The following is a 16,564-nucleotide window of genomic DNA, read 5'->3' as shown; positions in this document are numbered from 1 at the left end:
CATGGTTTGTACATTACACATTAATTTTTTATTTCTTAAGAAACAGTACCTGCTGCCCTTAACTGGTCAGTTATAACATGGTGCAGGTTGTCTGCTTGTTTCCCAGCCGGTATCTCTGTATACCTGAGCTTTTTTGCAGTCGGTCAATAAGTCAGGGAGGCCAAAGGCACTGCATGTCTAACCACTCGCTCCCCCCATGCATTTTGTCGATCGCCTTTAATGTGAAGTCTTCACAACAGCATTATCAAACAGAATATGGCACCCAGCCTATCTACGGAGTCAGTAGGACAGTTGACTAAAAATTTACATAGAATTATACAAAAATTACAATACACCTGTTGGCTATGGTGGAATTTATTTCCCGGAGTCTTCCTGTCGTCCCTCCTCATCTCATTCTCCTGAAATAGCCTGTTCATTTCTCTCTCATGTCTTTATCCAGCCTTTGTGCAACCTCCTCATTATTAGATCAATGTCCATGAAGTGAACACTAATGCTGTACACTAGACTGGAGGAGGTACAAGTGAACCTCTGCATCCACGATATTCCCCTCAGCCACTGTGATCGTGCATTCCTGGTTTTCACTGCTCTTGACGCAGAAGGTTCCAAGAAGCCTCTGAGAGGGGAGGGTTGGGATGGGGAGGTTCGGAGAGGGATTTCCAGAGCCAGGGTCTGGATGACTGACGGCAGGGTTGTGAACATCAGGTGAAGGAAATGCAGGACGAGCAGAAGGATGGAAATTGGAGCAGTGTCGGTCAGGCAGTGAGATCAGGCAGTATAGCTGCTAGAGCTTAATAGGAAGAGCTGGAAGACAGTACCTGCTTCTGTTGGTTGTATTCAGTCAGGTTCGTGTTGTAATCCCAGCTGGCTGAAACACTCTTGAAGAGGACGATCTCTGCTGTTGAGTTATACTCGGTCACAAAATGACTTGCCCCTGCTTCGTCTATGGTGTAGTTGCCAGGCATTGAAGCATTATCCAGGGCACAAGTGCTGCCAAGGAGGGTGAACAATCCAAGCAGCAAGGGCATGGTGGTTAGCATGTTCTGATGCCTCTCAGTGCTCTCTCTCCTGCACCAGCCTCTATAAATACAATTGTGTCCAGCCCAGTTTTCCCAGTTCTGTATCGCTAATAACACATTAACTTACAGCTGTCACTGATAGGACTGTTCAAAATAATAAAATCCCTCCTTGGTTGCTTCCTTGTTGTACAACACTCTGTGTCAAAGCACCTCCCTGAGCCATCGGCTGCCAAAAGCCCAAGCAAATTTCTTCACATCTGTCAGCAGATTTACTCCTGCTGTACGAAGGTTGCTTCTTATTACAGGAGCTGAGTCTCGCTTAATGTAACACTGCCTCTGAATGGTGGCAGAAGGAACCTTAGACTGAATACCCCCCCCCCCTTCTCTCTCTCTCTCACACACACACACACACACACACACACACACACACACACACACACACACACACACACACACACACACACACACACACACACACACACAGAGTCTCACACGCATATATTCACACTGTCAGATGGGCTCTCTCTGAAGCCGTGCTCACTGTCTCTTTCTTCATTCTTTGAGGAGTCTGCAGCTTTACATTTCACTCAATTCATGTAAATGCAAAACAACAGCACTAAAAGGAACCCAGGCAGAACCTGGCTAGCTGTTCACACTGGCCATTCACAGCTTATTTTTATTAACATGTACGCATACCTTCCCCATGTTGGTGCCTTGAAGTTTGGCACTGGAGCAATGGTCAAATCCATCGCCGCTGCCCATCCACTAAAGCCAGATAGCAGCTGATTTTATTTCCTTTGCAGTATGTGAACGTTCACTTCCAAACTCATGGATAGGAGGATTTCCACAGAATTTAAAAGCCTCACATAAGATTTTGTGGTTGAGGTACTGCTCAATCTGTCTGTAGAATTGTTTACATTTCAGTGGAAGTTAGCCTCCCCCCTCCCCCACCCCCCATCTTTTTACATCTCATCTGATCAGCATATTCTGTAATCGCCATCAAATCATAGAGCAGTAGCAACACAGAAATAGGTGATTCGGCCCATCGTATCCATGTAGTCTCCCTGCCAGAGCAACCTGTTGCATTTATTTGGGGGCTGTTGCTTCCCATGTCTGAACACAGTGGAACTTGGAGAGGGATCAACGATTCCCTCTTCTTGGACACCACCATTCCATCTTTGTAGCCGAGTCTAATTCCTGGAACTCCCCTACAGCACTGTGGGAATGTCTTCACTGGAAGGACTGCAGTGGTTCGAGAAGGCTGCCCGCCACTACCCTCTCAAGGGCAGTTAGGGATGGCTAATAAATACTAGCAAGTCCTTTCGGAAATCTAAGCTCCAAAAATACAGAAACTGCAAAGAGTTTTCACTGATGTGGTGGACATTATGTTTTAGTCAGCATCGTGACATTGGCAGCACTATATTTTGACCTGTATCTATTGTCTGCCCTTGTGAAACATATCCCCTGGTGCCAATTTCTAAAGAGAAACACTCCCTTGGGGCGGCACATCTGTGCAGCTTGTAGAGTCACTGCCTCAAAGCGACAGAGACCGGGGTTCGATCCTGACCTCGGGTGTTGTCTGTGTGGAGTTTGCACGTTCTCCCTGTGAACCTGTGGGTTGCCCAAAGATGTGCACATTGGTACATTATTTGGCCATTGCAAATTCCTCCTGGTGTGCAGCTGAGTGATAGAATATCCCAGGAATTGATGGGAATGTGAGGAAAATAAAATAGGATAGTTCAGGATTGGTGTAAAAGTGTGCTTGATGGTTGGCACCGATTCAAGGTTGTATAACTCAAGAATATGAAATTCATAATGGACGTGAGTAAAAATGAAATTTTCTGGTTATTATCATTCTGTTGCTTGTGGGATGTTGACTTCAATGCTTACAAAGTTACAGCAATGTCTACATTTCAAAAATCACTTAATTATTTGTAGAGAGATATCGGACTTTTGAGGTTGCAGAAGGTCTTTCTCTCACCTTTTATCACCTCCTCCCTCACTCATCTTCTTCTCTGAATGTGCCTTTGCCCTGTCTGTTCCCACCAGTCTCTCCTCTCCTCTGTCCTGTTGTGCCCGATGGCAGGAAGCCTGTGGACAGTCAACATTTCAGTTAAGATACCACAGATTTGCCAGGACAATCTTGGAGTCATGGAGCGGTGCAGCACAGAAACAGGCCTGTCAGCTCACCATGTCCCATCTATATTAATCTCATTGACCCGCACCTGGATGATTTTCTGGGTTGCCCGGGGCAATCGCCAGAGCCAATCCTAAACAGAAATAGAAACAGCCATCAGCAATCCAGCCTTTGTGCACACTCTTACATTCAATAAGATCATGACTGATCTTCCACGTCAGCACCACTTTAACTATAGAACAGTACAGCACAAAACAGGCCCTTCGGCCCACAATGTTGTGCCGACCTTCAAACCACACCTGAGACTATCTAATGCCTTCCTCCCACATATCCCTCCATTTTAAATTCCTCCATATACTTATCTAACAATCTCTTGAATTTGAGCAATGTACCTACCTCCACCACCACCTCAGGCAGCGCATTCCATGCACCAACCACTCCCTGGGTGAAAAACCTCCCTCTGACATCTCCCTTTGAACTTCTCACTCATTACTTTAAAGCCATGCCCTCTTGTATTGAGCATTGGTGCCCTGGGAAAGAGGCGCTGGCTGTCCACTCTATCTATTCCTCTTAATATTTTATACACCTCTATCATGTCTCCTCTCATCCTCCTTCTCTCCAAACAGTAAAGCCCTAGCTCCCTTAGTCTCTCCTCATAATCCATACTCTCCAAACCAGGCAGCATCCCGGTAAATCTCCTCTGCACCCTTTCCAATGCTTCCACATCCTTCCTATAATGAGGCGACAAGAACTGGACACAGTACTCCAAGTGTGGTCTAACCAGAGTTTTGTAGAGCTGCATCATTACCTCGCGGCTCTTAAACTCAATCCCATGACTTATGAAAGCTAACATCCCATAAGTTTTCTTAACTACTCTATCCACCTGTGAGACAACTTTCAGGAATCTGTGGATATGAACCCCCAGATCCCTCTGCTCCTCCACACTACCAAGAATCCTGCCATTAACTTTGTACTCTGCCTTGGACTTTGTCCTTCCAAAGTGTACCACCTCACACTTCTCCAGATTGAACTCCATCTGCCACTTCTCAGCCCAGCTCTGCATCCTATCAATGTTCCTCTTCAATCTTCGACAATCCTCCACACTATCCACAACACCACCGACCTTGTGTCATCTGCAAACTTGCCAACCCACCCTTCTACCTCATCATCCAAGTCATTAATAAAAATCACGAAAATCAGAGGTCCCAGAACCGATCCTCGTGGGACACCACTAGTCACAGCCCTCCAATCTGAATGCACTCCCTCCACCACAACCCTCTGCTTTCTACATGCAAGCCAATTTTGAATCCACACAGCCAAGCCTCCCTGGATCCCATGCCTTCTGACCGTCTGAAAAAGCCTACCATGTAGAACCTTGTCAAATGCCTTACTAAAACCCATGTAGACCACATCTACTGCACTACCCTCATCAATCTGCCTGGTCACCTCCTCAAAGAACACTATCAGGCTTGTGAGACATGATCTGCCCTTCACAAAGCCATGCTGGCTGTCCCTGATCAGACCATGATTCTCCAAATGCCCATAGATCCTATCTCTGAGAATCCTTTCCAACAGCTTGCCCACCACAGACATAAGGCTCACTGGTCTGTAATTCCCTGGACTATCCCTACTACCTTTTTTGATTAAGGGGACAACATTTGCTACACTCTAATCCTCCGGTACCATTCCCGTGGACAACGAGGACTCAAAGATCCAGGCCAACGGTTCAGCAATCTCCTCCCTCACCTCGTGGAGCAGCCTGGGGAATATTCCATCAGGGCCTGGGGACTTATCTGTCCTAATATTTTCTAACTGCTCCAACACATCCTCTCTCTTGATATCTACATGCTCTAGAACATTAACCTTACCAACACTGTCCTCCACGTCATCAAGACCCCTCTCCTTGGTGAATACTGAAGAGAAGTATTCATTGAGAACCTCACCCACTTCCACAGCTTCCAGGCACATCTTCCCACCTTCGTCTCTAATCAGTCCTACCTTTACTCTCGTCATCCTTCTGCTTCTCACATAAGTGAAAAAAGCCTTGGGATTCTCCTTAACCCTACTCACCAAGGCCTTTTCACGTCCCCTTCTTGCTCTCCTCAGCTCCTTCTTAAGTCCCTTCCTTGCTACCCTATATTCCTCATGAGCCCTGTCCGATCCTTGCTGCCTGCACCTTATGTATGCTGCCTTCTTCCTCCTAACTATTTGTTCCACTTCTCTTGTCACCCATGGTTCCTTCACCCTGCCATTCTTTCTCTGCCTCACCAGGACAAATTTATCCCTAACATCCTGCAAGGGATCCCTGAACAACGACCACATCTCCATAGTACATTTCCCTTCAAAAATGTCATCCCAATTTACACTCGCAAGTTCTAGCCTTATAGCCTCATAATTTGCCCTTCCCCAATTAACTATCTTTCTGTCCTCTTTGACTCTTTGCTCCTATCCTTGTCCATGACAATGCTAAAGGTTAGGGAGCGGTGGTCACCGTCCCTCAAATACTCACCCACCGAGAGATCTGTTACCTGACCCAGTTCATTACCTAATACCAGATCTAATATGGCATTCCCTCTAGTCGGCCTGTCAACATACTGTGGCAGGAATCCATCCTGGACACACTTAACAAACTCTGCCCCGTCTAAATCTTTGGTACTTAGCAGGCACCAATCAATATTTGGGAAGTTGAAGTCTCCCATGATAATAACCCTGTTATTCTTGCACTTTTCCAAAATCTGCCTCCCAGTCTGCTCCTCAGTATCCCTGCTGCTACCCGGGGGCCTATAGAATACTCCCAGTAGAGTAACTGCTCCTTTCTTGTTCCTAACTTCCACCCATACTGACTCTAGAGAGGATCCTTCTACATTATCTACCCTTTCTTCAGCTGTAATAGTATCCCTGACCAGTAACGCCATCCCTCCTCCTCTTCTCCCCCCCTCCCTATCCCTTTTAAAACACTGAAATCCAGGAATATTCAATATCCATTCCCGCCCTGGTGACAGCTAAGTCTCTGCAAGAGCCACAATATCATAGTCCCATGTACCTATCCAAGCTATCAGTTCATCTCCCTTATTCTTAATACTCCTTGCATTTAAGTAAATGTACTTTAGTCCATCTACCTTTCTACTTTTATACCCTATGCTCTGATTGTCCTTCCTCAAAGCCTCTCTACATGTTAAATCTGACTTTACCCCATGCACTTCTTCCACTGATCTATGCCTCCTGTTCCCTCTTGCAGTAATCCTACTTAACCTCTTTAATAACAAAAAAAAACGTCAATCCCTGGCTTGCGTAAAGTCCAGGTGAAGAAATTACTTCTCATCCCTCTCCTAAAGGCCCAGTCCATTAATCTGACACTGCGACCCATGGTTCCAGGAACCCCAGCCAGGTAAACAGCTGTATCGACTTTACCAAACCCTGGTAGGATTTTGTGTGTCCAGTGAGATCACTTCTCATATTTCTCAGTGAGGATGTGCACAACTCCTTAGCATTAATCCTTAATACATTCTCTGTAAGCCATTTAGACAAAATTTATGAAAGTTTGACATTGTAGTTGTGGAAACAACTTCTCATCCACACGCACTGTGTGATGTTCATGTCTGTCCATCTCCAAGAAGCATTCTGACAAAGATAGATAGATAGATAGATAGATAGATAGATAGATAGATAGATAGATAGATAGATAGATAGATAGATAGATAGATAGATAGATAGATAGATAGATAGATATTTATTTATTTATTTATTAGTCACATGTGCATCGAAACACACAGTGAAATGTGTCTTTTTGCGTTACTGAGAATGTTCTGGGGGCAGCCCGCAAGCGTCACCACTCTTCCGGAGCCAACATAGCATGCCCACAACTTCCTAATCTGTACGTCTTTGGAATGTGGGAGGAAACCGGAGCACCTGGAGGAAACCCACGCAGACATGGGGAAAAACGTACAAACTCCTTACTGACAGTGATGGGAATTGAACCCGGGTCGCTGACTGTAATTAGTGTAAATGGGTATCTGATGGTTGTCATGGTCTAAAGGTCCAGTCTCTGAGCTTCTGAGACTCTGGAAGGATGAGGCAAGGTCATGTGGGGAAGTGCTGTGGAGGAACAGTGGCACAGTTTGTAGAGCCACTGCCTCACAGCACCAGAGACCCAGGTTCAATCCCAATCTAGGGTGCTGTCTGTGTGGAGCTGTTTGCATATTCTCCCTCCGACCACATCTGTTTCCCCGGGTGCTCCAGTTTCCTCACAGATCCCGTAGACGTGCAGGTTGGTAGGTTAATTGACCACTGTAAATTGCCCCTGGTGTTCAGGTGTGGGGTAGAATCCACGGGGGAGTTGATGAGTACAGGGCAGAATAAAATGGGATAGGGTGGGATTAGTGTAAATGGGTATCTGATGGTTTTCATGGGCTGAAGGTCCTGTTTCTGAGCTTCTGAGACTCTGGAAGGATGAGGCAAGGTCATGGGCTGGACATTTACAAGTTTCAGTCTTGAAAATGCGGCTTTGGGTTGTGACCCTGCTGTATGTTTGGCTGGTGTTTGTATCTGCAAGCTTTCCTGAAGTGAATTGAAGCAGACTGACAGTAATCTCTGAAATAGGATTTAAGCCTGGAGCAAATTGGCAGAGCGTCAATCAGAGCAAAGAGCTGAATGCACGACTCTGGGGATGGTGTGGGAGAAATGTTTCTTCGATTCATGAGGCATCGGCTCCTTTTCTGTGATAGAGCGAGCTTTCCAAAGCGGTGGGCTTTACTTGCATTGGGCTGGAGCCAATGTCTGAGTGGAGTGAAGGTGAGACTTTAATTTGTGTGGGGGTGGAGGGGAGGATTCAGGGAGAGGAAAGTATAAGGAAAGGATGAAGAGAGAGTTCAGCACAGCAAAATGGAAAATGAAAATCCAGTAAGTGCTGGAAACATCCAACAGGTCAGCAGCATCCGTGGGAAAAGAAACAGAGATGGCATTTTGGTTAGGAACTTTTCACTAGACAAGGAAAATTGAAAAAAAACAAAAGTTACAGGGAGGGGTAGAGAGAACAGAGGGAATGTCTGTGGACCAAAGTTGTGGAAGTGACAATCATTCTCAAAACTAGGAATTAGTCACAGGAGAGAAGATAAACAAATTAAAGCAAGGAGATACAACTACATCTGTGGAGAGAGAGAGAGAGAAATACTAGATATTAGATATTTATTTATTAGTCACATGAACATTGAAACACACAGTGAAATGCATCTTTTTGTATTACTGAGAATGTCCTGGGGGCAGCCCGCAAGTGTCGCCACTCTTCAGGCGCCAACATAGCACGCCCACAACTTCCTAACCTGTACGTCTTTGGAATGTGGGAGGAAACCGGAGCACCCGGAGGAAACCCACGCAGACACGGGGAGAACATACAGACTCCTTACAGACAGCGGCGGGAATTGAACCCGAGTCACTGGTAGTGTAATGGCGTAACGCTAACTGCTACACTACTGTGCCACCAGAAGCTTGCAACATCCCTGGGTGGGCTTGAACCACCAACCTTTTGGTTAACAGCTGAACGTGCTAATCGATTGAGCCACAGAGACCTACTACAGAGAGAGAGAGAGGGAGGGAGGGAGGGAGGGAGGGAGGGAGAGAGAGATTCCCTAAAATTATTAATTCCCAACGACTACAACTTGCCCAGATAGGAGGGTGAGGTGATGTTCTAATCTCCTGTCTTTAAAAATTTCATGGAATGGAGTGCCGGAGGAAGTGGTAGAGGTGGGTACAATCACAACATTTAAAAGACATCTGGACAGTTTCATGGATAGGAAAGGTTTAGAGGGATATGGGCTAAATTCAGGGAAATGGGCCTAGCTCAGGTAGGCATCTTGGTCAGTATGGATGAGTTGGGCTGAAGGGCCTGTTTCCATGCTGTATAACTCAACAACTCTATGACCCTACCTCAGCAAATCAAGAAGTAGAATCAGCCTGAGAATAGTCAATAAACAGCAAAGGCACAAGTCACTGGTGGGCATTGCATATGAGTGTCGAGATGCTAGTCATAATGGTGGCTGTTGTAACTGATTAAGTCACCAGAGAGACACTGAAGCTGGGAGATATAGAAGTCTTTATTCAACATAGCAGATCTTCTGAAGAGGATTTAGATCTCCTCTCCCGACACAATGTTTTATACTTCTTAAACACTAAGACAACGATAAACGATTAATGGAGACACAGTTTCAATGGTTACGATCATCTACTTAACTTTAACATTTTGAATGCAGACAGGTAACTGTGCAGAATTACTTATTTACAATGGTAGCATATAAATTTAAATGTAAAATTTAAAGAAAATTTTTTTTTAATTTTTTTAATTTTATTTACAGCGTGGTAACAGGCCCTTTCGGCCCAATGAGTCCGTGTCACCCATTTTAAACCCCAAATTAACCTACCCTTACATCTTTAGAATGTGGGAGGAAACCGGAGCACCCGGAGGAAACCCACGCAGACACGGGAGAATGTACAAACTCCTTACAGACAGCGACGGGAATCGAACCCCAATCGCTGGCACTGTAATAGCGTCGCGCTAACCGCTACGCTGCCGTGCCACCCCCCCAGCAGAATCCCTTTGAATACTCAAATACCAGTGGCTGGTCCGAGAGCTTCTGAGCACAAACTCCAGACACCCAAAATGGACCCCTTTTCTTACAGCGTTGAGGGATGACTTTTTTTTAACAAAATAATCTTTATTCATAATAAAAGACAAACTATATACAATTACAAAACAGTGCAAACCTTTACATTCTTGTACAGATCATTCATTAGTGTTATGTTTTTATATAGAAAACAGCACCGATGCCACACGTGTGGCTCCCTGGAAACTACCCGGTCCTGTATTTACAATATTTAGGGGCTTTCTCGCCTGACCCCGCCCCTCCCTCTCCAGTGGCAGAAGAACCCTAAACTGCAGTCCTTCCCCACCGAGACTTTGCGATGGCTGCGTCCAGCTTCAGTGCGTCCCTCAGCACATAGTCCTGCAGCCTGGAATATGCCAGCCAGCAGCATTCCCCTACGGACATCTCGCAGTGCTGGAAGACCAACAAGTTTCGGGCCGACCAAAGGGCGTCTTTCACCAAGTTGATGACCTTCCAGCAGCAGTTGATGTCCGTCTCTGTGTGTCCCCCCAGGAACAGCCCATAGATCAGAGAATCCTCTGTTACACTGCTGCTGGGGATGAACCGTGACAAGGACCCTCGCATCTTTCGCCACACCCTCCTCGCAAACCCACAGCCCACAAAGAGGTGGGCGACCGTCTCGTCCCCAGCGCAGTCCTCCCGGGGGCAGCGCACGCTGGGAGTGAGGTTCCAACCATACAGGAAGGATCTGACTGGGAGGGCCCCTCTCACCGCCAGCCAAGCGAGGTCTTGGTGCTTGTTGGTGAGTTCTGGCGATGACACATTCTGCCAGATGGTCTGGACAGTCTGCTCAGGGAACCACCCCACGGTGTCCATTGAGTCCTTCTCCTGCAGTGTCTGCAGAATGTTCCGTGCTGACCACTGCCTGATGGACTTGTGGTCAAAGGTGTTGGTCTGGAAGAACTTCTCCACGAAGGACAGGTAGCGTGGCAGCGTCCAGCTGATTGGGACGCCGTGTGGCCATGGGGCCAGGCCCATCCTTCGCAACAGCGGGGACAGGTAGAACCTTGGTACGTAGTGACACTTGGTGCCCACGTACTTGGGTTCCACGCACAGCCTGATGCAGCCACAGACGAAGGTGGTCATCAGCATGAGGGCGACAATGGGGACACCTTTACCCCCATTGTCCAGGGACTTGTGCATGGTGGCCCGTCAGACCCACACCATCTTGGATCCCCAGATGAACCGGAAGACGGCACGGGTGATTTCCAAGCCAGAGGAGCGAGGAACAGGCCACACCTGCGCCAAGCACAGCAGCCCTGAGAGCACCTCACACCTGATGACCAGGTTCTTCCCAGTTATCGATAGGGAGCGCCGTTCCCACAGTCCCAGTTTCTGCTTCACCTTCCCAATCCGCTCCTGCCAATTTTTGTTGCACGCCCCGGCCCCTCCGAACCAGATCCCCAGCTCCTTCAGATAGTCGGGCCTGACGGTGAAGGGGACGCTGGATCGGTCGGGCCAGTTGCCGAAGAGCATGGCCTCGCTCTTCGCGCGGTTGACTCTGGCCCCTGATGCCAACGTAAACTGGTCGCAGATGCTGATCAATCTGCGAACTGACCTCGGGTCCGAGCAGAAGACGATGACGTCGTCCGTGTACAGGGAGGTTTTCACCTGGGTGCCCCCGCTGCCTGGCAACGTCACCCCTCTGATGCTCTCGTCCTTCCTGATGGACTCGGCAAAGGGTTCTATACAGCACACGAACAAGACAGGGGAGAGAGGGCAGCCCTGCCTGACTCCAGACTTGATGGGGAAGCTGTCTGTTTCCCACCCATTGATTTGGACAGCGCTACGGATGTCTGTGTAGAGCAGTTGGATCCAATTCCTGATTCCCTCCCCAAAGCCCATTTTGGAGAGCACGTCCAACATGTACGTGTGTGATATCCTGTCGAAGGCCTTCTCTTGGTCCAAGCTGACCAGGCAGGTGTCCACCCCTCTGTCCTGCACGTAGGCGATGGTATCCTTGAGCAGCACGAGGCTGTCAAAGATCTTCCTGCCAGGTACAGCACAGGTTTGGTTCGGGTGGATCACCTGTCCCAGAGCAGACCTGACCCTGTTGGCGATGGCCTTGGACAGGATCTTATAGTCCACATTCAACAGTGAGATGGGTCTCCAATTTCCGATGTCTGCTCTCTCCCCCTTCTGCTTGTAGATGAGAGTGACGGTGCCCTTCCTCATAGACTCTGACATACTGCCAGACCGAAGAATAGCCTTGTACGCTTCCAGCAGGTCCGGGCCCATCCAGTCCCACAGAGCCGAGTACAACTCCACTGGTAAGCCGTCGCTTCCGGGAGTTTTATTCGAAGCAAAGGAACGGACGAAGCCAGTCAGCTCCTCCAGGGTCAGTGGTTGGTCCAGACTCTCCCGCTTGCTGTCAGCTAAGACCTCCGCTGATAGAGGACAAGAAGTTCTGGGAGGCGGTGCTGTCTGTGGCCTTTTTGTTGTACAGACCGGCATAGAAGGATCTGCAGATCCTTAATATGTCCGTCTGCGAGGATGCTACTGAGCTGTCCTCTTCCTTAGAGCTGTGGATCACAGAGCTCCCCCTGTGCACCTTCTGGAAGAAGAAACGTGAGCACGTCTCATCCTGCTCCACCGAGCGCACCCTGGATCGGAAGATAATCTTGGAGGATTCGAGGCGTGGAGCTGGGCTTGATGGCTCTTTGCCTCTCGGAGCTCCTCCCTCACATCCACCCCCCTCGACTGCAGAAAGAGGAGTTGCTGCAAGTCTGTCTGGAGTTGGCCCAGTTCCCTCTGATTCTGTCTTGCTTTCTGGACCCCCCCTGTGGATGAAGAACCTCTTGATGTTCTCCTTTGTCACTTCCCACCAGTGGACAGGAAAGTCAAAGAGAGGTTTCATGGTTCTCCAACCTGCGTAATCCCTCTTTAGTTCCTCCACGCTCTCTGAGGTCAGCAGCTTGACGTTCAGCTTCCACGTCCCCCTGCCTGCCTTCTGGTCCTCCTGTAGGTGACAGAAGGCCCGAAGGAGACGGTGGTCAGAGAAGAACACCGGCGTGACGTCGGTGGATCTGACCGTGATTGGCTCCGACACGAACAGGAAGTCGATCCGGGACCGAGCTGAGCCGTCCGACCTCGACCAGGTGTGTTGCGGCTGTGCTCTGCCTGCAGGGGTGCTGAAGACATAACATAACTTGGCACCCTTTACCATTTCCATCAGGAGTCCGGAGGTGATGTCCAGTCTGTTGTCGGCATCATCCAGCCGCATCGATGATGCAGTTGAAGTCACCGGCCAGAACGACCGGCTGGGACGTCGCCAGCAGCGGTGGGAGCTGCTGGAGGACGGCCAGCCGCTCGCTCCACACAGGTGAGGCGTACACATTAATTAGCCGGAGCGGAGTATTCCGATACATCACATCTGCCACAAGGAGCCTCCCCCCCCACCACCTCTCTGACCCCGGTGATTGAGAAGTTGCCCCCCCACATCAGAATCCCCAGGCCAGAAGCGCGACAATCATTGCCCCCCGACCATACTGACAGTCTGTGGGACCACCATCGCGACCACCTCTGACAGTTGCGGAGGTGCGGTAGCCCGCACTCTTGTAAGAAAGTCACATCTGCCTTTACCTTGGCGAGGAACTGTAAGACGTTAACACATCGCACGCTGCTCTTCACACTGCGCACGTTTAGAGATGCCAGTTTTATCTCCATGGCTCTTTTGGAGTTCAGTTCCAGTTACACAGTCCATTTTCATTTGTCCTGGGCCCTCATGCCCATGGCTTTGGTGAACTGCCTCACCGATTCTGGGCTCAGATATTGGCAGTGGTCTCCCCCTGGGTGTGGAGGTTACAGCGTTGAGGGATGACGCCCTGAATATACAAACAGCCAGAATATTAAGTTGCAAAACAGACCTGTCCTGAACTGTGCATTAAACAGCAGGGATACACCTTTAACAATGGGTTAATACAGGAGATGGCCACTTAACACCTTCCCTGATCTCATGCTGAAGTTTTCAATGACCACTAACTGACATAGAACATAGAACAGTACAGCACAGGAACAGGCCCTTCGGCTCACGATGTTCTGCCGAACTAATTAAATTAGTAATCAAATGCCCAATTAAACTAATCTCTTCTGTCCAAAACCAAATCCATATCCCTCCACTCTCTGCACATTAAGAGCCTCTTAACCACCTCTGTCGTATCTGCCTCCACCACCACCCCTGGCAGCACATTTCAGGCACCCACCACTCTCTGTGTAAAAAACTTGCCCCACACATCTCCTTGGAACTTGCCCCCTCTCACCTTAAATATATGCCCTCTGCTTCAAGACATTTCAACCCTGGGAAAACGATACTGGCTGCCTGCCTATGCCTCTCATAATCTTATAAATCTCTATCAGGTCTCCCTTCAGCCTCTGCTGCTCCAGAGAGAAGAACCCAAGTTTGTCCAACCTCTCCTTATAGTACATGCCCTCTAACCCTCTAATCCAGGCACCATCCTGGTAAACGTCCTCTGCACTCTCTCCAAAGCCTCCACATCCTTCCTGTAATGGGGTGACCAGAATTAAATGCAACACTCCAGATATGGCCTAACTGGAGTTTTATGAATCTGCATCATAGAACATAAACAGTACAGCACAGGAACAGGCCCTTCGGCCCACGACGCTGTGCTGAACTAATTAAACTAGTAATCAAATGCCCAATTAAACTAATCTCTTCTGCCCAAAAATTAACTTCCCAACTCTTGAACTCAGTTCCTCGACTAATAAAGGCAAGCACGCCATTCGCCTTCTTTACCAGCCTATCAACTTTCAGGGAGCTATGGACTTGGACCCTAAGATCCATCTGCACATCAACACTGTTAAGGGTCTTGCCATTAATGGTGTACTGTCCCTTCACATTTGATCTCCCAAAGTGCAACACTTCATATTTGGCGAGGTTAAATTCCATCTGCCATTTCTCTGCCCATACCTGCAACTGCTGCATCCTTTGACAGTCTGCTATGCTATCCACAACACCACCAATCTTCGTATCATCTGCAAACTTCCTAACCCACCCATCTATGTTTTCATCCAGGTCATTTATATATATCACAAACAGCAGAAATCCCAGTACGGATCCCTGCTGGACACCATTAGCCACAGACCTCCAGCCAGAATAAGTCCTATTGACCACTACCCTCTGTCTTCTATGGCAAGCCAATTCTGAATCTCTCGTGTCATCCAAGGTTCCCTTACCTTGCTATCCTTGTCGTTCCTTCTTACTGGAACATACCCGTCCTGCACTCGGTGCAGTTGGTCTTTAAGCACCCTCCATACGTGGACGTGCACAAAAACAGCTGTTCCAAATTAACTCTCCCTAGTTCCTGCCTAATACTCTCATAATTTGCCCTACTTCAATTTAATATCTTCCCGCAAGCTCCATACTTATCCTTATCTATAGCTGTCTTAACACTTAAAGAGTTGTGCTCACTGTTCCCTAAATGTTCTCCCACTGAAAGGTCGGTCACCTGGTGAGGCTCATTACCCAATACCAGATACAGTACGACCCCTCCTCTCGTTGGACTATCTACATATTGATTTAAGACCCTCCTGGATGCACTGAACAAATTCTGCCCCCATCTAAACCTCTTGCACTAAAGAGGTCCCAGTCTATATTAGGGAAGTCACCCACTACAACAACCCTGTTGTTTCTGCACCTTTCCCTAATCTGCCTGCATATCTGTTTCTCTATGTCCTGGTGGTTATGTGGGGGGGGGGGGGGGGGGGGGGGTGGTCTGTAGTATAATCCCATCAGAGTGATTGCACCTTTCTTATTTTCGAGTTCTGCCCATATAGACTCAGTGGATGAGCCCTCCATTATGCCCCCTCTGAGTGCAGTTGTGATATTGTCCCTGATTAATAGTGCAACTCCCCCTCCCCCACCTCATTTTACCTCCTTCGCTATCTCTTCTAAAATATTGAAACCCTGGAACATTAAGCATCCATTCCTGTCCCTGTCTCAACCAAGTCTCTGTTATGGCCACAACATCAGATTTCCATGTACTGACCCATGCCCTAAGTTCATCTCCCTTGCCCATAATACTCCTAGCATTAATATACACACACTTCAACCCATTCCGTCCCATTGTGTCTATTGCCTTGCTCCTGTCTGTTCTTACTGGTCATGTCATCGACCTTCCTCTCAATCCCTCCACTTTCTGACCGGGTGCTCTGGTTCCCATCCCCCTGCCAAACTAGCTTAAACCCTCCTGAGTAACACTGGTGAACCCCCCCCCCCCCAGCCAGATATTGGTTCCTCTCCAGTTAAGGTGCAACCCGTCCCTCTTTTACAGGTTGGCCCTGCCTCAGAAGAGGTTTCACTGATCCAAGAACCTGAAACCCTGCCCCCTGCCCCCTGCACCAGTTCCTCAGCCACTCATTCATCTGTTCTATCATCCTATTCCTGCCCTGACTAGCACGTGGCACTGGGAGTAAACCAGAGATTACTACCTTGGAGGTCCTGCTCTTCAGCCTCATTCCTACCTCCCTATACTCACTGCTTAGGACCTCTTCCCCCTTTCTACCTATGTCATTGGTGTCAATGTGCGCCACAACCTCTGGCTTCTCCCCCTCCCCCTCCCCCTTGAGAATGTTCTGCAGCCGCTCTGAGACATCCTCGACCCTGGAGATTCTGTGGCAGCCAGAGGGGCTGGCAACCAGAATCTCCTGTCCGTCCCCCCCTAACTGTCGAGTCTCCTATCACTCTTGCCCTGCCTGACTTTACCCTTCCCCGCTGAGCCTCAGAGCCGGCCACAGTG

General features: G+C 48.4%; 1 protein-coding gene across 2 annotated transcripts in view; it reads right to left on the bottom strand.

Annotated features, from left to right (window-relative positions):
* The window catches only part of ace (angiotensin I converting enzyme (peptidyl-dipeptidase A) 1), a 144,929-nt gene extending 143,735 nt beyond the window's left edge, over window positions 1-1,194 (bottom strand). The window contains exon 1 of one of the 2 annotated variants that reach the window (XM_052038907.1): window positions 816-1,194. In XM_052038907.1, the coding sequence (XP_051894867.1) occupies window positions 816-1,037 (222 nt within the window). In that variant the 5' untranslated portion in view covers window positions 1,038-1,194. The remainder of the gene's footprint in view (window positions 1-815) is intronic. The other variant, XM_052038906.1, reaches the window with a different exon arrangement.
* Window positions 1,195-16,564: the final 15,370 nt, after the last annotated feature.

This window comes from Pristis pectinata, chromosome 25 (genome assembly GCF_009764475.1).
Source record: "Pristis pectinata isolate sPriPec2 chromosome 25, sPriPec2.1.pri, whole genome shotgun sequence".
NCBI lineage: Eukaryota > Metazoa > Chordata > Chondrichthyes > Rhinopristiformes > Pristidae > Pristis > Pristis pectinata.
This window is presented reverse-complemented; position numbering and strand designations above follow the sequence as displayed.